Source organism: Tetrao urogallus (assembly GCF_951394365.1).
Source record: "Tetrao urogallus genome assembly, chromosome: 3".
In the NCBI taxonomy this organism is placed as follows: Eukaryota; Metazoa; Chordata; class Aves; order Galliformes; family Phasianidae; genus Tetrao; species Tetrao urogallus.
In genome coordinates this window covers 58629228-58653206 of record NC_136815.1, presented here as the reverse complement: position 1 = coordinate 58653206, position 23979 = coordinate 58629228, and the positions used below count along the sequence as shown (strand labels likewise).

General features: G+C 39.0%; 1 protein-coding gene across 1 annotated transcript in view; it reads left to right on the top strand.

Annotated features, from left to right (window-relative positions):
* The window catches only part of ERP44 (endoplasmic reticulum protein 44), a gene marked incomplete at its 3' end in the record, with an annotated part of 46547 nt that overhangs the window by 510 nt on the left and 22058 nt on the right, over positions 1-23979 (top strand). Inside the window, exons 2-3 of the mRNA XM_079533586.1 lie at positions 19821-19893; positions 21443-21482. Of these exons, the coding sequence (XP_079389712.1) occupies positions 19821-19893; positions 21443-21482 (113 nt within the window). The remainder of the gene's footprint in view (positions 1-19820; positions 19894-21442; positions 21483-23979) is intronic.

Here is a 23979-nt window from a genome sequence, read left to right as displayed (position 1 = left end):
GAGAGGCTCGTGGAATTCAGCTGCGGTTGTCAAAATGTGGCTTTTTTGGTATTTTTTTTTAAGCTTGCTCAATCTGAGCTACTTTCTGCCTTTGCAGACGTGAATCACTGATGCGTGTCCTTTGTGGAGATAAGGAGGCCCTCTTATCTTTTAAACAGGCCAGTGTACTGATTCTTTGTTTTCCTGGCTTGTACTGAGCCACATCCTGAGCCTTTAGAGCTTAGGAGACTTGCAGAGCCAAAGGAGGCTTGTGTAAATTTAATGAGGTTTTGCTTAGTTAATTTATTTTAAATGTGGAAGAGTAAAACAAGGAATTATGAGAGGTAAAGTTAGCTAAGTCGGAAAAAAAAGGAACAAACACCTAGCTGTTTGTGTAGTGAATGATATGTATAAGATAATGTATTGAAATTGGGGAAGGTGGAGGTTGGATCATCAGGAAAAGGTTCTGCACCAGAGGGCAGTGGGCATGGAACAGGCTGCCCAGTGGGCACAGCCCTGAGTGCTGGAGTGCAAGGAGTGTTTGGACACTGCTCTCAGACATAGAGTTTGAGTTTTGGGTGAGCCCGTGTGGAGCCAGGAGTTAGATTCAGTGATCTTTAAGAATCCCTTCCAACTCAACATATTCTGTGATTCCAAATAGAGTTTTGGGGATCTAAGGGGAAATACACAGCAATGCAGCAGCTAATGAATGAATAGGAACTTGAAGACAGGTGCTTAATGAACAGGATCGCTCATTACCTCTTTGAAATGTGCACTTCTACCTGAGTGAACTTCAGTTAAATTACCATAAGCTTGCCTGCAGTTTCAAATTCAATAAGCATACAGAATCTGTGAGGTTTGAAAAAGACATTTTTGAACTGTTTGTATATAGATGGCTATTTGTAGTGTATTAGTTCTCTGCTAACGCACTGAGGAACCTAGGATTTTCACATCATATCTGTGCATTGAAACAGAAGTAATATCGTCTGTATGCTAAAATCGACATTTTAACTGTTGTTTTCAGTACAGGCTCCAATGAGTGAAAACTAGGAGCATGTATTGTTTTAAAACACAGTTTAAACAGGCAAGTATAAGTTTGAGAGTGCTCAGGAGGTAATGAGAGCATTTTTCTTTCTTCATGGTACACTGGATCCATGCAAATTTAATATGCATCATATGCACGTCAACTTACAGAATAGATTGTGGTGAAGACCTGAAGCTTCCCCAAGCTTTAGTTGCTGTCATTTAAACCAATTTCTAATGAGATTAAAAAGAACAATATGCATAAAACCTCACAAAGAGTACAGATCAGAGATGATGTGGTTTTCTTTTTTTTTTTTTTTTGAGAGGTGTTGGGGAGGTTAAATATAATTATATGTAATGTTATCTGTGTAATTCTTCAGCGTCATCTCAGACATGGCCCTGTGTTGTAAGGTGCCTGGTTATGCACTTGGATCAAGACAGTGAACCCCTTCTTGCAGTAGATTTGATGTGAGCTTTGGAAAAGTTGTCCTGAGCAGACTGGGAGTAGAAGGAGACTTTTTCTTTAAAGTAGTTGTGAAAAATATCGTGCTTTTCTTCTTATGGCATGTGGAGAATCTGGTAGTGTGTATGTGACCATCTTCAGAGTTCTTGTAGCTTTCTTTCTCATCTTAACAACTACAAAAGCTTGGCTTTGTATAGTAGAGTTTGAGGGAGCCGTCTGCTCTGTGTCCCAAGGATGTGTTGTCCAGCAGAACATCTTTGGGCGTGACAGTCAGTGTATTTTGTGTATGTGAGCCTTTTAGTGTTCCATCAGTGGTTTCTAGAAGAGAATGCATTGATATGCAGCTGTGACAACAGCTTACTAAGCTGGACTTGCTTAGTAGTAGCAATAAAGTCTTAAAAAATTAAATTTCCAAACTTTTGGATAAGCATATTTCTTTTTCTACACAGTCTATTTGAGCAGTCTATTCTCTGGGGGAAAGAAGTTGTTCCTTATTTTTCATATTTATTGCTTTTGTTTCCAGAGCTCTGCATACCAAAAGTATGATGGATGAACTTTTGCACTGCTGTGTAATGATGCTCCCCATCTTGTCATAATACTCGTTTGTCAGAATGTTTTTCAAAGCAGGTGTACACTAAAAAGTGCTAAAAACCAATTTCTAAATAGGGGAAGAAAAGGCAAGGAAAAGAATGAACATAGCATATTAGTAAAGCAGGATGTATAATACAGGAGTAGGAGGAAATTGAAGTAGACTGAGTGTAGAAAGTACTTATTTGTATTGAAAGTACAGAAAACTAGGTAAAAGATGCTGAGAATTGAAATACTATGAAATAAAATACAATATCTGTATCAAGTGTAGTTCTTTTGTCTAAAAATTATCAGTAAGAGATCACTAAAGTTTCAGAGAGTTTTGGACCACTGTCTTTGTGTTTCCTAATATACCTCCCAATCTCACTAAAGGTTGATTTGCTAGCTCGGAGGTCGCAGTACAGGGATACCCACCAGGCCCAAAACAGACCTGTTCCCTCCTCAATTTGAATTCTCAGGTGAAGGTTTAGTACTGGATCAGAGTGGGGCTGCTGTGAAACAGTGTCTGGAGAGAGGGGTGGGGAGTAAGTACAGGCTGGTGTGAACCCTGTTTTTCTAATGCTGGAGCTGAGAGGGAGGGCAGGCAGGGCAGAGCCCAGGCTGCAGAGGAGGATGTACAGCTGATTGCAAGATTGGACTGAAAAAGTGGCATGTGTGCACTTCTTGCTTGTATATGAATGATGTTTCTGCCATGCTGGTATGTTGCTTAACACCGGGTAGGACAGATCTAATGAATCTGAGAGAGTGGAATAAATGCTGACGTGATGCTGCCTCACCGCATTTTCTCTAAGGCAAGGTGTGGTTCTTTAGTTTTGCTCTAACCAATCCTTATGGTTTGCCTTCACTTGCAGATGTTCTGCAATTTTCATTACAGACCAAGTACACAAGATACTCCATTGCATGTGCTCTTACTGCAGAACATGTCTAACAGATACTTGTCATATTGCTTCCCCAGTAGTCTACTGGGGAACTCATGCATGCGATGTCTCTGAGGAACTGATGTGAACAGAGGAAACTACCAACTGATAGGGAGAAAAGTGAATGGGGAAGTTGTTTTACTCTCTTTAAATTATTTTTTCCCTCAAGCGACTGTAAAAGAATTTCCCTATTCTTGCATTTTGATCTCTGGTATTTTGTTGTGTTTCAAAACTACTGTTACGGCTTTACTTTGTAGCTTGTTTGGAAAGGCATCCCAGACAAAGCAAGAGCACCTATTTTGTAACATATTTGACAATGCCATTGGAAGAACATATGTGTCCTGTGATATTCTGAGAATGTGAAAAGTTTTCACAATTTTGAAGTATGCATAGAATCATTGAATGGTTTGGGTTGGAAGGGACCTTTAAGGTTCCAACCCCCTGCTATAGGCAGGGACACCTCCCTCTTACCAGGATGCTCAAAGCCCCATCCAGCCTGGCCTTTAGTGCTTTTAGGAAGGGGCAAGCTGTTCCAGTGTCTCACCACGCTCACAGTAAAGAATCCCTTCCTGATATCTAGTCTAAATTTACCCTCTTGCAGTTTAAAGCCATTTCTCCATGTTCATGTTCTTACAAAAAGTCTCTCCCCAGTTTTCTTATACCTCATTTTCTAAATAGCATCCTGGGGTTTCTGTGGAAGCCTGGTGAATGTTCTGCTGTCTGTTTGTATTTGTTTTCTATAAGCTGATGTGGCTTTGTTATTATCAGGTAATACTTAGTGTTACAGTTTGTGTTACACTATAATTTTTGTATTTTTAGTGAAGCTTTCAAAAGACTTCCTGCATAGTAATGCAGTTGCAACTGCTAGAAGCAGTAACTTAGTTCATTATCTACTGCCTCTTCTTTGAGTTTCCTATTAAAATTTTAATTAGAAAAAATGCTATAGGGTAATATTTCTGTTTCTTGTTTGATTGCCACTGCCTTTTGTCTTGTTGTTATGACATCAAGTATCCGAAGAGTGAAAGTGAAAATTAAATAATGCCTTATCTCACTGTTAAATTGTACAAGTAGTAAATCGCCCAGAGAGAAATTGAGCTATGTAATCTTGCAGTGTGTAAGGTGTGTTTCTATGCACTTGTTTATCTTTGCATGGATCCTGCTCAAAATGCAATATTCTGAATTTGAGCATTAGCCAAACGTAACTATAGGCAAATTTGACATCACTGAGCCTTAAAAAACGAAAGGGGGTTCCCTGTGAGAGTAGCACAAGAGTTCCAAGTAGATGAGGTGTTAACTGAGGAACTTCCTCCCCTATTCTCGTTCTCTTCCTAGGTGAGTAGGAGAAGCATATTACTGACCTATTACATCTTTCATGCTATGCCATGTAATTGGCAAGCTTCCTCATTGGAGCACTCAGCTGGAAAGCGGAGAAACTGAAACAATTCTTTAAACAGAGGACTAAGACAATGTTTGAAAACGTGTAGAGGAGTTTGTGACTGCACAGTATTACAGATGCTCTTTCTGGCAGACATACTCTCTCTGATGTTCCTTATCTTCATTTTCTTTTGATACCCTTGGGTTTTGCTTTAGCCTCTTTTTTGGCAGGGCAACTTTCTTAAGTGAGGCACTGGGCCTCGTACCACTTCTTTGGGAAAACAGTGTACCACTTTGAGATGCACAGCAGTTGTCTCCTTTGTTTTAATCAAACTTAATTCTTTGGAAAGACTTCAGGACTATATGTTCACTTTGCAGGCTCTTTGTAAACCTCACTTGAACAGTTTCCAGTTATTCTTTGTAGTGGCTTCTTGGCTTTTTTGTTGTTGTTGTTTTTTACTTGAACGTTATTACATGAGCTTATTGAATGTAGTTTGTTTGAAGGGAGAAATTCATCTCGTGAAAAGAAAATATAAAAATGCAGTATATATCATGTAATTATACGTCTGAACTTCAGTGTCTCTTCAGGTAAGTCCTATGTTTTCAAGTAGTGGATGCTTCAATAATGAAATGGTTTTGGGTGCTTTAGCAATATTTTCAGATGTATTTTTTGAGAGTTCTCAGTGATACAGAGGAGGAACATTTGAAAATACAAGCAGAAGCAATATCGGGTGCTGTGTCAAAGGGTAGGCAATGTTTTCTTCCAAAACTGTAGTGGAGTGAGCTCCCCAGAGAAGTAGGAGAGGTTAGGTGTCCTAGAGAATTAGGAAAGAAAGAGAGATCAAAATTTCTTTCTGTGAGTTCTGCCTTTGTACTTTTCTGATGTATCTTCATTAGGAGCACGTTAACCATTGGTAGGCACGTGATTTTTCTTTCTCAAAACCATTGGTGTTGTCAGCTGTTCACATAACCTAATTTTTTTTTAATGTTCATGAAGGATTTTAGGAATGGAATACATTTGACTTTTAAATTTGTTGACTTTCAGGTATTTCATTTTACATTGTTAAGGGTTATTCTGTGAAGCTGTTGCTGTACTCAGCATTAACTCTGAATGTTTTTTTCACTTCCAGATGAAGATTCTAATGTCAGGATACTGAATTTCTCCAAACCAGCTGTAGTACTCTGTTCATATTAAATTATGCTCTGGTGATTACAAAAAGGGTGTCATAAAAATGATGGATTGCAAAATAATTTCATAATTTATGTATTCTACTGCTGAGAAATTGACTGTTGCAGAAGACAGTCTAGTTGGCCCCTAGCCCACGTGGGGTTATTCCACCCCAGATGCAGGACTTTGCCCACATTGAACTTCATGAGATTCCTGTCAGAGCATTTCTCTGACTGAGGTCTTGCTGAGTGCAGATTTCTGCCCTTGCAGAGTTGCCCAGTTCAGTATCCACAGGAAATTGCAGACTAGGCACTTTGTTCTACTATTCTGGTCATAAGTAAAGGCAAACATTTCTTGTATTCAATATTGATCCTGGAGAAACTCCATTAGAGACCAGTTGTACCTACTCCCTTTGATTAGAGCCCTTTGAGCCCAACTGCTGTGTGGTTTACTTTATATTTCACTTATTCATTTAACATACTACCAATTTAGCTCTAAGGATACTTTGAAAGACTGTGTCAGCCTTGTTAAAGCTAATGCAAACAACATGTAATATGCTTTCCTCATTTAGAGAGAGCAGTCATCTTATTACAGAGAACAATCAAATTGATGAGATGGATTTAATGTTTCTAAATTTCTACTGGATGGATGTGACTTTTGGGAAGAAAATCTGCCTCCATGGTTTTCCTTGGGACCCAGGAAACTATATGCCATCTGGTTCTGAGCATCTGTGTATGTTCAACTTGTTTAATAGGTTTCTAACTTGTTTTTACCTTCATGTGGCTCTACAGTCTTTTTTATTCTTCCTTTTGTTGCCTGCATAACTGTAGAAACCTTCTGTTGATCTTTAACACCCCTCTCTGGTTTCAACTTGGGCTTTTCTGATTTCATCTTGCCTGCTCAAGCAGTGTTTTTATACTTCTGCCAAGTATTCCTTTTCTTACCTACTTCTGCCTTCTGTGAACTTTGATTTCTGTTTCTGAACTCATCCACAAGTTGTGTTAATCCGTGTAGGTTTTCTGCCGTGGTAGCTTGCTGCATAGCAAGGTAGGTGGGCTTTGTGCTTTGAAGAGGTTGTCCTTGATTGACTGACTCTCATGGGCCATTTTGCCTTTCAGAACTGTGGTCTGTAAGTGGATGGAATTGTTATTGAGAACAATTAAGAACTGACTGTGTTCAGTTTTTGTCACTTTTTTGAGTTCTACCTCTATTAAAAGTATATATATATCATAGTAGATGTTAAATGGAAATGATTCTGAATTCCGTTCATTAGTGAGCTATAGCTGGAAGCTTCGTCAGCTGTTGTGATGAAATGAATTGCTGGAGCTCACAAAGGCTTATTTCATGGAGGAAGTGGGTTACCACATCACAACAAATATTTGGACAGTGCTCTTATACATAGGGTTTGAATTTTGGATGGTCCTGAGTGGAGCCAGGAGTTGGACTCAACGATCCTTAGATGAATCCCTTTCAATTCGAGATATTCTATGTAAAGTACAACTAAGGGAACGTTAACCCACATGGCATTCGCTTCAGAAAGGAAAGTGATCCCAGTGGTAGAAAAGTGTGAGGTTTCTTTTTGTTCCCTTGGTTTTTATCACTGAAACTTTGTATCTGAAATGGTGTTAATGAAGCACAAACTTCGTGTAGATAGTGGAGCCCTAGAGCAGTAATGTAGTGAGTGAACAGGTTCTTTGGCAATACTTCTTGCTGCCAGCATGCCTCCAGTCTTGCCTGGCATCAGTGGTTCTTGCCTGGTTTCAGTATGTGTTTTATCAAGGTGCATCCAAAAAGAAGACTGTGAGGATGTCAGTTTGTGCTGTATGGGTTTCTTTGGGTGGTTGTTTTTTTTTTTTTCTTAACATTTGTGAACAGGAAAAGCATTCTAATCCCTACTGTAAGATAACTGGCAGTGTAGCTTGGATCTCATCTCCAAATGGATTCATGTGGGAATTGGGCACAAACATGGAGATAACTTGTTCATTAGGAGCTCTGCAAGGAAGTATTTTGAAAGGCGAGGAATAGGTGCCTGTTCCAATGGTCTTGAAAAAGAAAACAACAGCTGTGATAGTGTTTTGCTGTTTCCCATAGCTGTCGTGATTATGAAGTGATGATATAATTAACTTTTTCAAAAGCTTCACAAAGGGAAAGTGTTTCAGATGTACCCACATTTGTATCCCAAGAGCTTCTTGTTCTTTTGGTCTCTGTCTATCACTTCTGTCTCTGCCATAGTTTATTGATATCCCTTTCTTAAATGTTGGAAATGTTTAGCCCCTAAATCCTTTGCCAGTCATAAACGTGGTGGATTTTCATAAATGTGTGTATGAAAGTACTTTTTTTTCCTTCTCCCTGTTGAGTCAATTCACTTGGGATTTTTGGCTAGGATGACTGAAAGACAAATTGTAGCTTCACAAAGGTAATTAAGACAGTATGTGGTGCAGAGTGAAACAGTTAGGGGTTCTTTCCTACTAATGATCCATTAATTAGTGATGGGAGCTCAGTGAGTGTGTAGGCCTCTCAGGAATTGCCTTTGACATTTCAAACTGCTTTGGTTAAGAACATATAATTGCAGGGGGAAGGGGCTTTTTATTTCTGTGTAATTTTTTTTTTCCTGCCAACAAAATTTGCTGAAATGATGCAAATACATACGTAAATACACATATAAATATGTATATAATAGTATTACCTAGCTGCTATGTATTATCTTATTTTGGAATAACATATAGCTGTGATGCTGCTATCCAAAATCTGTATCAATACCTTGCTGAAGATTTTTTGTAGCTATTTTGAGAGCCATGATTAAGAGAAACCAGTCAGTCCCCATGCCTCATAAATGGCAAGCTCACTGCACTGAGCTGGTTAACTCCGTCCAGGCTGGATGTGGCTCTGGGCAGCCTGGTCTGGTGGTTGGCAACCCTGCCTATGGCAGTGGGGTTGAAACTAGATGATCATTGTGGACCTTTTCAGCACATGCTATTCTATGATTCTGTGAACTGCAGAGCCAGTGTCTCTCTGATAATTGCTCCCAGTTCATGCACTGCATCGTGTAAGTGTTCTAAATAGTATTTTTAGGGCCTGTCTGGAATACTTGCTTGAAATTTTTCTTGGGACTCAGCCTGGAACTTGTTGCAGTTCATATTTCCTGGGGGTTGTGCAGCAATCAAGTATCTTTCTATCACATTCTTTTGTGCATTCCAGTATATCTGTAGCATGTGTCCGTCCACTGCATTATTTACTCTTCTGTTACCCAGAGTAATCCAAGAGAAATTGACTGCATATGTGCAGGCCTTCAGCAGCTGCTTAGAATAGAAATAACTCCTACGCAGCCTGAAGCTAGCCACTCATTCAAACTATGATATGAATATTAAGTAAAGATGTGGCCCCAAAGATGAACTTTTTCCCCTTCAGGTCCAGGCTGTGTTGCTTTAAGTTACATTCTAATGTCAAAGATAGCAAACTAATCAATTGCAAAATGTATCTTTTTTTTTTTTTTTTTTTTTTTATTCCTCTGTTAAATAGAGAGATTTTTCCAATGCAATTATGTGGATTAAAATGCAGCTGTGAAGCATATTCCAATAACTGTTTATTTAACATATGAATGGAATTATCAATAAACAGATTTGGGCTTTTTTAGGAGGAAGTTTTTCACACAGAGGGTGGTGACACACTGGAACAGGTTGCCCAAGGAGGCTGTGGATGCCCCATCCCTGGAGGCATTCAAGGCCAGGCTGGATGTGGCTCTGGGCAGCCTGGTCTGGTGGTTGGCGACCCTGCACATAGCAGGGGGTTGAAACTCGATGATCATTTTCATGGTCCTTTTCAACCCAGGCCATTCTGTGATTCTGTGATCCTTTTCACATGGTGTGGGAATGGAAAGTTTGTAATTTAGGAAATCTAAGGTATTCTTCCTTGCTTCATTTCTTCAAAAGAAGAGGAAGGAGCAGCAGCAGCAGCAGCAACAACACAGGACTGAATCTCAAATGTTTTTAATGTATAAACAAAAGTTTTATGTGCTCTGGGTGGCTGTGTTGTACTTTATTTGTCTTTTGATAGCTGCAGGAATCCTCGACCTCCTGCTGGAACATGAGGAGGTTGTGTGAGGGAAGGTGGAAGCTCAGTCGTGTTGAGAGAGGAGAACTGCATCACCAGGAAGATCTTAGCAGTGCAGGAAGTACTGGTGCTGGAAGTTGTAGATATGAGGTTAATGAACAGTGGTAGTTGTGTGCATATTCATGAATGGGTTCATTTGGCTCTCGTGCAGCATGAGTGTGATTCTAAAATTGGAAGAGAGTAGGAATTTAACTAGTTGTCATCCACACACTTGCTTCTCTGCTGCTTTACTTCTAGCACTTGTTCTAGCCTTGAGCAATAAAATTTGGGCCAAATTGAGTTGGCTGTGTTTCTGCATTTGGAAGCCAATTTTTTTCATTCCTAAGTACAGCTTGGCTTTGGCACAAATATGAGCAGCACAACTTAAACAGTGTTAGTGGAGACTTGGTTTGTCTGCTTGTGTTCCCTAATATTGAGTGGCGTTTAAACTAACATGTTTTTCTTCCCCTTGGGTAAACTTGGTGGAGAGAATGACCCTAGCTTTACTTTTCAGTATATTTGTATTGTATTTGCATTCTATTTGTATGTATTCAGTATTTTTGGTTATATAATTGTCATTTTTGCTGAGGCTTTTGTTTATAGCAGTGCATCAGTTGTGTAGTTTAAAGCAGTTAGTGCCTCTGGAGCCTCAGGGTTTTGATCTTCATCTTTCAATGAGGATATGAATGCTCTTCTAGAACTGACTTTGTGCTGGCAAATGTGTGCAAGCTTCTTGCTTACTGTTATTATGGGTGCTCCTCTGTGAACCTCCTGGATGCTTTCATCTTTGGATGAAAAAGCAGCAACAGCAGAAAACCACACACACAACAAAAAGAAAGCAAACTGAAAAAACCCAATCAATAAACAACAAAAAAAGCACAACAAAACAAAAACCACCAGACCAAGCAGAGTGACTTATATCTCACACACTGCCACTCAGAATCATCTGCAGAATGTTACAGATATGTGAAAATGCAGGTTGCTCTAATGCAAAACAATCGTTTTGCCCAATATTTTATCTAAACTGCCTATGAGGTATTTTTATTGTGAGGGCTAGTTCATATTTGCTTATGATAGCCTCTTTTATTTGCATTTGAACAGCTGGTTTATGCCATTCCTACCCACTCTGAAAACAAGTGCCAGCCTGAAAGGTAAAACTCCACAGGCTTGTCTTTGCTGAAAGTTCGTATCTTTTTTTTTTTTTCTTTTTTTTTTTTCCACCACAAAGAGAGAGAGAGCTCCACGTTTTGAAGCAGAAGTGAAAATAAATTGTAATTTGCAATAGTGAATACATGGTTAATGAAAAGATAAGCAACTGAAGTGAGTAAGTGTTGAAATAGAGTATTTCACTTGAAGTAAGTTGGCTTTTGTCTTGTTCAACAGTAATACTGATATGTATTAGCATCTATTGAAATTAATACTTAACAGGAATGGTGTTATTTTTAATGTGTTGGAATGTGTGTAGGCAGCAGATGTGAAATAGTCTGAGGGGATGAGTGTATAAGCTGGTAAATTAATTTTCCAAGACAGCAAACATTCATGTGCTATATAGGAAATTCCATTTCTCGTGGGAACACTACAGCTACTTCTAGTTTCCACCTCCAGGACTGCACTTTGAATAGAGTTTGGTTGCTTCTCCTTCCACACAGTTCACTGAATTGCAGGACTGCAGGGTTTGAAAGGGATCTCACTGCAGTGATCATCAAGTCCATCCCCCCCTGCCAGAGCTGTTTCCCTTCTCTTGAAGGGAAGGGAAGGGTACTCTTCCTCTTCTTGAAGGGAAGAGTAAGACTCTTGTTTTCATTCTAATATCCATCTCTGTTGCTTGTCCAAGAATGATAAGATAGAGGGAGAATGCATGTGCGATCATGGAATGGTTTGGGTTGGAAGGGACCTCAAAGCCCACCCACCCAACCCCCTGCTGTGGGCAGGGCTGCCCACCACCAGCTCAGCTGCCCAGGGCCCCAACCAACCTGACCTTAAATTCCAAGCTTTGGACTGTCTCCTATGAACAGTTCTGGTGGTGCCTTATGTGCAGTTCCCTAAATGCAGAACAGGTCTTTTTCCTTGGCACTGTGGAAAGGAGCAGCAAAGTATTGTGTTGTGCTCTCAGAACTGCCTCCTGGACAAGATAAGACCAAGCAGCCATTTCTTTTATCTTGCTGGATCATACCTTTGACAAGTTCAAAAACTTGAGGGTACTGACTTTCATAAACAGCTGTTGCAGTTTAGTTGATGCTAATCATTTCTACTTCATGTTCTTTATTCCTTCCTGGAAGTGAATCAGTGTATTGGTACCAGATAATCAGACCACTTAGCAATAAATGTGTCAAATCATGGAAGCTTTAGCCGAATATGAGGTTTTGCCCCTCTTTTCTTTATTTATTTATTACAAGTCTGCAAGTTATAAGATTTTTCATAGTTTCTTTTGTAAGAATGAAAAGTGTGGTATATAAAATATCTAAAAGAGTCAGAGTTTTCAGTTAGTTTTCTCAGGTGCTGAATTCATGGCTTCAAAGCTATGGAAGAAGCTTTAAGGAAAGTTCATGCTTTTGCAGAACTGGACTGCTTTAAACATTTATTTTTTGTGAGTTGGTGCAGTTGTTTAGACACACATTTACATCTTTTGTCTGAAATGTTTGTAGTCCATAGATCTACAAGGAAAACCAGTGTGTAGTGGTCCTGATTGGAGACTGCACTTTTTTTTTTTTTTTTTTTCCACTCTGAGCCAAGAAGGGAAATAACTGAAAATTATAAGAGAGTTGAACTGAAAACTACCGACACATTTTATCTCTGTGACATTTCTTTAAACACGCCTCATGTCATTTTTGAGCTTTGATTTGAGCATTTCTCTGAAAGCCAGTGATCCTTAAGATATGTGCCTAGAGTCTTGAGCTTTAAAATGGTGTTGAGATGTATATGGGTCTGCTGTTCAGAGCTTTATGAAGAAGAATGTGATACCTTGAATCGCATATTTTGTTACTGAGGTTTAATTTTCTTCTCTGCAGTGGGCTTCTTGAATGAACATTTTGTGATTTTAATAATGTACGAGCTGTTGAGAGGTAAATTTGCCCATTTTTTCAGGGGGCCTTCAGTGCTATGGTAACAAGCCATTGCGAATCGTACCGAGGCATGAAATTCACAAGACAAACCTACGCTATTTCTGCATGTCAGTTAAGGTCAGTTGTAGGAACTGTTAATTGTGAGGGGTTTTTCCTCTCCTGGAGCGTAGGATCAATATCATTTAGAATTGCAAAGTACAGTTACAAACCATGAATGCTTTTTGCTTCCAACTTTTGCTTCTGCGAGAGGTTATACTGATGATAAATGCACCTACAGCAAGTATTCCTCTGAGACACTTGTAAAATGGGAGTAGGTGACACGTGGAGAAAAATGTGAAATTGCATTGCCTCCCAGTATAGCACTCTTTCCACCTAGCTTTGTGCAGTTTTTATGGCACTGTTTAGCCTTGGCAGACCATTCCATTTTATAATGATTTAGACAAGGAGGTTTACTTGTTGTGTCTGTGTGTTTGTATGTGTAATCTTTATTTCAAGTTAGTTAGCTTCCCATGGGAACGGGGAAAATCTAATAGTTGCAATCCCTAAATCTGTTTGCAGTAGGTTCTTTTAAGTCCTTTAAATTTCCCTGATTGAGTTTTAATATGGCTGTTGAAAAACAATAGTAGGAAAAGAACTGTTTGGTACCAATTTAAAAATTGTTGTAACTTACATGTAGGCTAAAGCCATCATTACTTAGCATTTTGTACTGACGTGGTATGTCATGTTGTTTTATAATAACAGTAGCCTGTGTTATGTTTTTTCACACAGAGGGTGGTGACACACTGGAGCAGGTTGCCCAAGGAGGCTGTGGATGCCCCATCCCTGGAGGCATTCAAGGCCAGGCTGGATGTGGCTCTGGGCAGCCTGGTCTGGTGGTTGGTGACCCTGCACATAGCAGGGGGGTTGAAACTCCGTGATCATTGTGGTCCTTTTCAACCTGGGCCAATTTATAATTCTGTGATACTATGTTACTAACAAAAATCTAGTTTGGTAACAGAGTAAGGGATGGCAGCATTCAGTCAGTCTGAATTGCAGCCATGTTCACACATGCCCTGGAATATGGTGATGACAAGAACTGAAATGCTGTGACAGAAGGCGGGGGTTATGGTCTTTTTCTCCTGATCTTCCTCAGCATTCTATATTTACTGTTGCCTCTCTCAGCTCTGGGCTCCGTGGTTCATTATGGGGCCTGTGGGAATGCTACCGGTGAGATGTTCATGATCGATGGCTCTGAAACCCAACTTCAGGGGCTCTCACAATGCCTGTCAGCTTCAGCGCTGCTTTCTCCTGGGATTCCTTTCAATTTGCAGCATCCTGCAGCAGGCTGTAAACTCGTCTGCTTCCTTTTGGCTCTGAGTTTAATGCAGATCTTGGAGCAGCAACCGATCAGCAGCATGCATAAGGAAGATGTACTTGGGGACTGAAAGTCAGCCACAAAGTCCTATGGGGCTGGGACTTCAGGCAGTAACTTCAGTATGTCAGTGTGGATCACAAGTGGCACAGAGATGGCTGCCAAGCATAAAAGGGCTTTGGGTAGAGGAGAGAGACTGTTCCATTGTGTGCCTTTAGGGTTTCACAGCAGGAGAAAAGGATAAGTAGGGAGTTTAGCAAGTGGAAATGAAGGCTGGGCTTCCTGACTGCCTTGCAGGTATACTGCTAATTAGAAATTATAATGCTCCAAGAACAGGGTTTGCTCTGGAAGTGGGGACCTCTGTTTCATACTGTGAAATAAAATATTTGAAAAAAAAAAAATCCATTAATCCAAACCACAACAGAATTATTACTTTGTTTTCTTTCTTTCTTTCTTTCTTTTTTTAAAGTAGTATTAAGGTTGTGCACAGTTAAACTGTTAAGACTCTTCTTTAAATGAAATGATCTCAGGAAGGAAATGCCACTAAATCCATAGGTCAGACTCTTCAATCCAGTCAGTGACTGAAGAACCAACAGTGCTAATTACTAAGAGTAAAATGTTAAAACCTTGACCTAAACCCCCTGAATAACCAGTGGGCTTTGTTAATTGGGTGTATGTGGTGGATACCGAACAGCTGACCTGTCAACAGGAGAGCCATTTAGATTGGGTTCTTTTTTGTTTCCTTTTTGTAAAAAGGATGTGAGATTTGGTGTTTGAAGTCAGAAGTTTGCCTTTGGGAAGTGTGTCAAAGAGAATGGGATGGCTTTTTCCAGACATTTTGTTCTGTATAAGGCAACGTGGGTAGTCTCATGCCTCAGTAGAGGGTACTATCACTGTTTGGCAGTGCTTTGAGGTGGTCTGTTGGAAAAACACAAATAAATGTCAGCCAGTGTGCAGTTGATTCTCAGAAACAGGTACATACTGACTCCTAGCACTAGTTGCTCCAGCCTAAAGTGGGAAGTTTTGTTGTGATTTCTGAATCTCCACCTGTGTCCCTCACTGGTTCTTACAGTGCAGTACCTGGTTTGAAGGACAAATGCAAAAGAAATCTCTGCCGTGTTACTGCATAATATTTAAGATTTCCTTAGAAGAAACGAGGGCAGCAGCAGTAGTAGTACTTCTGTACTCACTGAGCTTCCCCAATGAAAAATATCCACAGCTTTATCTTCAGAAATCTCCAGGAAACTGAGCTGATCATCTATTCAGACAACATTCAACAGTTTTTGATGTCAAGAGGAATATCTGTACATGTGTGTCATCTCCTCTTCTCCCTTTCCCCCTGTATCAACTACGTTTTATCTTTCTGAGTGTGTTGTTTGGCTCCTGACTTTTTTTAGCAATGTGTTCATAAATGGTTTCCATGCTTTCTTTCTTTTAGTCTGTATTTTGTTAAATTATAAGCCAACGTTTATCTAACTTGTGCAATTTCACTCTTATTTAGAATTTTAATATTCTACTGTATCTTTATTTTTTTGGCAGCCTTTCACAACTGTTTAGTTCTCTTTTTGGATTTTAGTGGCTCTAGCATTTGAAAACATGTACAATCTCACTCCAGCAACGTGCACAATCATATCAAAATGTACAGGGGCAGCTGCCTGTATTGTTTTCTACTGGCTACTTATATCACCAGTTACCATTTTGCAGTGTTATATTTCTCCAGTGAGTTTGTAGGGTCCTGTGCAGTTGGTTGGATTATTTCTTTTCTCAGTTACAAACACAATAGGTTACTTGTCTGTCTGTCTGATGTAGGCCAATGGAATACTAAATTTACACTTAAAGTTAAAATCATAATTTTAAAAAAAGGCTTTTTTGTTAGACACTATATTTTTCAGAACGTAAGTTCAAGGCTTGTCTTCTAATGTGTGCAACTGATGTTCAGAAAACATTTCCTCAAAAAATATTTTCTTTTGTGCCCCTGGGTTATCATTCGCAGGCCTCATCAAAGGTCAGAAGATATTCTCAAAACAGCGTAGCTTCTTGACAGTTTGAATTAGAATCTGTATTCCTTCATGTTAAATATTAATACTAGCAATACCATAAACTCTCTTGAATCTCTGGGGACAGCAAGATTACTGGGTCAAAAGGGTGTGCTTTCTTCCTTACAGGCGTTATATGTTGATGAAAGCTTGAGCTGGAGTGAGTCTTGCATATTTATAGACACTTCTTGAAAGAAAGCTTTTTTCCGTTGACTCTGTATACTTAGTGTGAAAGTTTTGACACCACAATTTTTTAGTCAGTATAAAATGTTTAAGAATTTGATTATGAATATATTTTGACAAAATGGAACCTTTCTAGTAGGAAAAATACTTTGGTTACCTGGAGATTTATGTAGCTTTTGGGGAAATAAGTTTTCAGTCTCAATAGTTTTCCACTTCTGTTTAATTTGGAGGGGCAGTGGGATCTACAGCTTAACTTCATTCTTACCTTCAGTATATGAAGACGTCTGAGGTATTTGTTTTTCAGTACCTGTAGCTTACGCCAGCTTTTTCTGCAAATAAGTGTTAATAAAGTATTCAGAAACCTTATTTGTTCTGTAAAGAAGTGTTAGTTTTAATGTACTTTTTCTGTATGTAGCATAAAGTTTAGTAGGGGATTTTATTTGCTAGGAAGTCCTACAGTTTGATATTGCCGTTAAATATTTACATTGCAAGTTGAGGCATATTGTAGCAGTCTACAAATTAAGCTACAGTTCCTAATCCATTAAAGTACATCTGCTGAATAACACAACCAGTTTCCTGATTGCAAATGGTGTGCTTATCTATGTTATGTTTAATTTATGCTTAGTTCAACCAATTAGATGGGTTTAATGCTGCTGCTGATGTAAATTTGTGTTAGAAAAAGTCACGTAGTTTAAGAAATTGATATCTAACTGGTTTGGTTATGTTAAGAAAATACGACATTTGAAGTTTCTAGAGGGTTGTGTGGTCTTTCTTAGTAAACAAGCATTGTTGGAGATTGTAAGCAGTACAGGTAGGGTAGCCCTGTGATCTTCGAACGTACAGCCAGAGGATTCTGAGAACTTGCAGGGCAGCTGAAGCCCTGGAATGTACATTAATGATTTTGCAGTCACTTGTGGTTGGATCAGATGACAGCCGGTAAAAGCAATTTTCAGTAATAGTATTTGTTGCATTAATAATAACAGCTGGACTATTGTTTTGTCATTACTGCTGCTTCAGTTACACATCTAATGCAATGTAACATGTACCGAAAAAAAAAAAGTATGCTAACTCACTCAGGCTTAACTGACCAATTGCCAAAAATGTAAGTACTCCTATCTGCACCTCCACAAAGCAAAGCACAGGTTTTTTGTTATCCTTCTCACGAGCCAGGGGTGATAGCAAGGTGCCTGTACTGATGGTGGCTGTCTCCTCTGCAAGGACTGAAGGCAGAGTCTTCTCTTCTAGCTGATTAGACTGCAGTCAGCTACAAAGCTTTTCAAAGGTGCTTCCCCCATACTGAGCTGCCACAACCTGTGCATCCCACAGTTTGCTTACTCGGATTCTTTATGGCAGACAGTGTCCTTCTGCTGGTAGTTTCCTCTGTGAATTCAATCATAATTTTTTATTCTATACCATCATCTAGAAGCCAGCAGTTGGACTTTTGCTTCTGGTAGACTTCAGGTGCCACAGGAGGGCTGTGCAAGGTCCTCTAGAATCTTAGATTTGTACAATAATGTCTAGATAGCAAGTGAAAAGCAGTGATGGACATTCTGCTTTACAGCAGCTATTGAGCTGTCAACCTTTAGTGTATGACAGACTCTGTACAACCCAGCAATCTCTATATGGGAAATACGAGGAGACCAGTGTCTTCACCAAGAAGTGTTTAGTGATGCACAAATCCAAAGGAATTGAAAATCGTTGCTGGAAACCTCACTTATGTGCTGCTTCCGTTGATAGTTTCAGACTTATTGACAGCATTTCACTGCAAAAGATTCCCATCATTTTCAAAACTGATTGTAATGGAAGCAGACATCCACTATGTTTAATGTTTTTGGGAAGTCCATATATGATATGCATTTGCAACAAATGCTGAAAGACTTGATGTTTGGCATTGAATTAGTCTCTTGATGAAGTGCAAAGGGTGTCAAAGACAAGCATGCCCTGGGGGCTCACTGCTTGTAGTCGTTTCCTCAATCCATCACACTCTTAGGTGGTCAGCCACTGCCATGGCATTGCTTTAGGAGAGGTCTCAGGCTCATCTGGAAATGCTGAGATCCTCGTATTATGGTGCTCCAGCTTCTCCACACACTGGGATTTGAATACTGTTCCCAGCTTTATTTTATTCCCCCTGTCCCAATGTCTTTAGTAAAAGCAGCCCTCAGGCCTCTGTGGTTAGAAGCAGAGTTTCTTTGCAGCTACAAGAACTACACCTAAGGCCTTGAGGACACTGAGGGAGGCCTCATGGCAGCCCACAGCTCCTCATGAGGAGAGCAGAGGGGCAGTGCTGAGCTCTGCTCTCTGGTTACCTGCTCTGGTTGGATTGCTGATTAGGAAAAGACTTCACCAGAGGGCAGCAAGCATGGCCTCAAGTGCCAAAGTTCTAGGAGCATTTGGACTCTGCTCTCAGATGTAGAGTTTGAATGGGTTGGGTAGTGCTGTGTGGAGCCAGGAGTTGGACACGATGATTCTTGTGGGACCCTTCAGGATATTCTGTGTTGGTTTGATTTTCTGTTTCCTGCATGACCTCTTGACCTGTGTGCATTTCTGTCAGTTCTTTACTGAAAACCTTCCTTTCCCTTTCCTATCATCCCTTTCAACTGAAAGATTGTAGGCTCTTTGGAGAAAATAGGTTGAAAGATGTCTCAGTAGAGCATTTAGTCCACGCTCTGGCCCTAGTTAAGAGGGGCTGACTTTCTGACTGGCTTGCTTGGGTAGGAAATGTCAGCATCCCAGATCAAGAGTTTATGTTGTGATCGGAGACTTGTACAGTTACATCTTCCAAAGTACAAGCATATTACAATTCACACATTAGTACTTTCCTCCATTGCATTTTGAGGTAAAAGAACTATGCTTACTGCAGCGAATGTGGGAGCTTGCCCTTTCATAAAACTGTGCTGTTAGGGTAGGTGCATTAAGAGCAATGTATTTCTTTGAGATTGAATGATACGGCTGATGTGGTTTCTTCAGTTCTTACCAGGTCTGCTAAGTTTGTGCCAATTATGTGCTGATACAGAGGCAGTGATGAGATGCAGGAGATATGTTTACATGTAGATATTAGAGCTATCTAATTAAACTAACTGCAACCTTGTATTTTCTTAAAAAGCAATAAAAATGGATGCGTTTGCAAGTATTACCTATTGTGACACCTTTTAGCCAGACAAGTCCTGTAAGTAGCATCAGAAATTATTTTGTCACTGGGTGAAATGGATGGGCCTACACTCTTTAGGAATGTGCAGGGTTGGTGAGTGTCTAAAATGCTGGTTTTGTTTCTCTCTTCAGAACACATTTAAGAATAGAAGTTTTTCTAAAAGGTACGAATATCATCAGTAATATTTCTGCCAACATAAATTTCTACCAACATAAAGCCTTATATGAAGAGATGACCAGTTTTGTTTTAACTGTGCAAGAATGCAAGAATGTTATATCTGTAAACAATGTTCATTTTTGCATTTGTGACAAATGCTATCATCTGGTGTGCTTGGATTGATTTGTAGTTACTTCACTGTTTGTTCCTCTCTAGCTTTTGAAATGTTACTGCTTTGCTGTTGAAATATCTACATACGTGATTGGTTTGGTTTCTCTTGTAGGTGTCTTGGCTTTTTAATCCAACAAGAAGTGAAATAACAAGTCTAGATAGCGGAAATATAGATGACATTTTAAGTGAGTACTTTGAATCTTCTTCTTTTTTTTTTTCGCTTTGCACAGTGTACAGACTACTTTGTATACAGTCACTTATCTGTGAGAATCTTGCAATGTTATTACATGAATATGTACACCCTCGCTCTGAGAATATGAATTGTAATCTGCATAGAGGTTTTAGTGCAGACAGCTAAGTTAACGTATTGCTTAACAGATTACTTCAGTGTAATTTAAATGACAATTTGAAGTGTCTAAGAAAAATACCAAGTGTCTTGTTTGCAGATGAGAACTTTCAATTATAAATAGCCAAAGCCTTTCAGAAGAGTGTTTTAAGAGCTCCCAAAAAATAGCAGCAACTGAAACGCATGGTAGTGGGTCATATTAAATGCCTTGCTTGTTCAGCTGTTCTTTTTCTCAGGTTAAATGTTGTCTTGATTTCTAATGGCTCATAGAAAAGAGACACAAATTAGTATTTAAAATACTTAAAGTGCCTTAAAGTAAACAGATGTATCTTGTCTGAAAAGGATGCCATTTGGCCATTTGTTGGTATCTAATTGTGTTTGTGGAGGGGGATAAGGGAGAGAGGGGGAACAAGAAAAACCCTGTGTTGTTGCAAATACATTCATAAAAATATCCTTTTTAATGAGAAGTGTTCAAAGGAGCTATTTGGTTTTAATTTGCCTTCGACGGAAGGATTGCTTTGTGTAGTAAATGTATGACTAGACAAAAACTGTTTGTAAATACCTTTTTGTATGCTGAAAAATGTAGAACCATTCTATGAGCTATGTGACTGCTGCCATATGATTCAAATATTTGGTACATTTTTTCTTCAATATCTAGTCCATTACTACTAATAAAAATCAGTTTACAGCATGGTTATTCTGTTGTGCAGAGATCACAGTTTATTGCTAAGCAGGAGGTTTTAAGTGCATGTGTCTTTCAGATTTTGAAATCTTTTTTACTTTAAAATATTGAATGCAGCATTATTTCACTGCCTTATCACTGTAGTATTACATTTTTTCAAGTGTTTTCCTTAGCTCGTTAGAGGGGGAATTTGAAGGTTTCTCTGCTACGTTTTGCCCTTGTAGCCAGTATCTTAACAAATAAGACAGATGTGGAGCAAGTTGCACAGTCAGCCCACATGTTGTCGTTCTTCTAACCTGAACAGCTAACACTTCAGCTTTTTAACTATTTGAGCACTAGCAAATATATAATGTTTAAGAGGGATACTGGAGTACAGCTTCTGGATTTCAGTATCTTCATTGTAAGTTCAGAATTTTGTCTGATATGTTACTTATTTTGTATCTTATGCTTTAAGAATTGTCATATTTAATGTGTAATATATCCAAAAAATGCTTGACTATAGGCCTCCTTCATCACATTCCCACTTGCTATAGATTATATTTCAGCTAAGATTTATCCTAGTATTTTTCCAGCAGACTGTGAGCTCAGCAATCTAGAAATTCTAGCTTTTATATTTTTTATGCATGTTTTTTGTAATCTTAGATTAAAATGCCAAGAACTTTGCCTCACAATGTGACATTGGGTTCTTTTCTTCTTGCCTTCCCAGACAATGCAGATGTTGCTTTAGTTAATTTTTATGCTGATTGGTAAGTTATAAATTTTTTTTTTTTTTTTTTTCTTTCTGCTATGTTTAAACTTGTTCCTTTAGAAAACTGTTATTTTTAGCAATTATATTCTAATTAAAGATATACTGGTACGTTACTTTCAAACTAGATCTTTCCTGCTAGTTTTTATTTGTCTTGTAGTGTGTGTGTGTGCACACGTGTTTGTCTTGATTATTTCCCCTTCTACTGTTCTCATTTCATTCAGGACCTTCGTTAGAGAATAAAAGGTTCTGTGGTAGTACGGAATAACTTGGTCTATTGCTGTTGGTTTTTTTTTTTGTTTTTGTGTTTTTTTTTTTTAACTCGTAGCAAGACAGGTTTCATTAAAGTTTTTGATTTTTAGCATAAGTTTGTTCAAAATATTCCTTTTTTATTTTTAACTTTCCTCCCTGTTGATCCCCTACATGTGTACTGGTAAACAAAAAGCATGTCATTACATTCGAAGAAGTCAAATTGATCTCTAATGGAAAGCCTTCCAGGTGGAAAACTAGGGAATTGAGGGTGGTCTGTTCTTGTTCAATGTCTCCATCAGTGACTTGGATGAACAGATAGAGCCCACCCTCAGCAAGCTTGCTGATGATACAGAGCTGGGGGGAGTGGCTGACACATCGGAAGGCTGTGCTGCCATTCATTGGCACCTGGACAGACTGGATTATTGGGCAGAGATAAACCTGGTTAAGTTTAACAAGAGCAAGAGTGGAGTCCTGTACCTGGGGAGGAATAACTGCGTGCATCAGTACAGGTTAGGGGATTACCTGCTGGAGAGCAGCTCTGCAGAGAGGACCTGGGGGTCCTGGTGAACTGCAGGTTGGCCGCACTAGCAGTGTGCACTTGTGGCCAAGAAGGCCAATGGTATCCTGAGGTGCATTAAAAGGAATGTGGCCAGCAGGTTGAGCGAGGTGATCCTCCTCCTCTGCTCTGGCATGGTAAGGCTACATTTAGACTACTGTGTCCAGCTGTGGGCTCCTCAGTTCAAAAATGGTAGGGATTTCCTAAAAGGAATCCAGGAGAGAACCACAGAGATGATAAAGGGCCTGTAATCTCATTCCACAGAGATATTCAAGACCTATCTGGACCCATACCTGTGTGGCCTTTTGTAGGGAACTTGCTTCAGCGGGGGGCTGGAATTGATGATCTCTTAAGGTCTTTCTGACCCCTGCGATTCTGTGAAACTTGAGCAAGTAGAAAAGGGAAGAATGTGAGGTCAGTCACTGTGAAAGACAAACTTAGAGGGAACTGTTTGATTGGTTTTTAACTTGCCTATAAAATCATTGTTAGAATGAATTTAAGTGCCCATACTTCGTTTTTTGATAGCGTTAAAAGTAACGTTAAATGTTTTGTTCAAGCATTAGTATTTCTAAAAGAACCTTTTAACAGTAAGCAAATGAGTAAAGTATTCAAGGGAAATAAAATTTAATATGCAAATTAATATTGAAAATGAGGTCAGAGAAATAAATCTCTGTTCCTTGTTTAAATTGAATTTGGGTGTATATAGCTTTGTAACTTAAACAAATATATAAACCAAGGTAATATTGTACTTTAAATATTCCACTTGCTGTTCTGCTTTGTGAGCACAAAATGTTGACTGTCAGAATCAAAGGTCATCAAGCAGATTAAAGTTCTGATTCTTTTCACCTCTTTCACATTCCATGTATGTGTAGGTCTGTATGGTCTAGAAATAGCAAGTGCACAAATGCAAGATAAAGTTACAGTTTGCCTTTACTGATCATTCATTCTACTAACAGCTCATTTAAATTGATTTTGAAAGTGATTTTGAAAAAAATAATACTTGCTTTCTGTTATAAAATGGACATTTCGGTGAAGAAGTTTTCATTTAATCTTTGCTTAATGATAGATATTATACCAAATTTAATTTGTTTAGTAACCTTTGCATATGTCTCTGTAATTTTATAGACAATTTTTGTTTTCAGTTTGTTTGCACCTCTTCAAATTCTACTGACATGAGGAACAATGAAACCAGTAGAATTTTTGAGAGTAGTTCTAATACTGAAGTGTAGCATTTGTTGCCATTGAAAGGGTGTTTTTCTGTTTGCTGAAGGCAATCTACAGAAAGTTAAAAATTAGTGTTCTGATGCTTCCTGTGATCTAGGGAAGATAGTATTTTAAAACTTGGTATAGAAATACAACGAAAGTCCTGGTTTAGGTCTCTGTTAACACAGCCCCTGCTGCAGTCTCTGCTATTGTAGTTGTCTAAGCTTGCAAGTTGATTGCCATTATAGTGGGCTGTAAATTTGAAATATGAGAGCCTTAATTAGGATTGTTATATAGAGACATTCAGGATTAGACTCCTAATGTTGTGTACTGTCAGCCTATGATATAACGTGAATTGAATGAGGACAAGTGTGGATGTACTGTTGTAATGGTGGAGGAAAATGAGGGACAAAGAAGCCATATGTAACGTATACATGCTAAATAACTGTGGTGTACGGTTGCTGTGGCCAGAGTCCGGTCTGTCTTG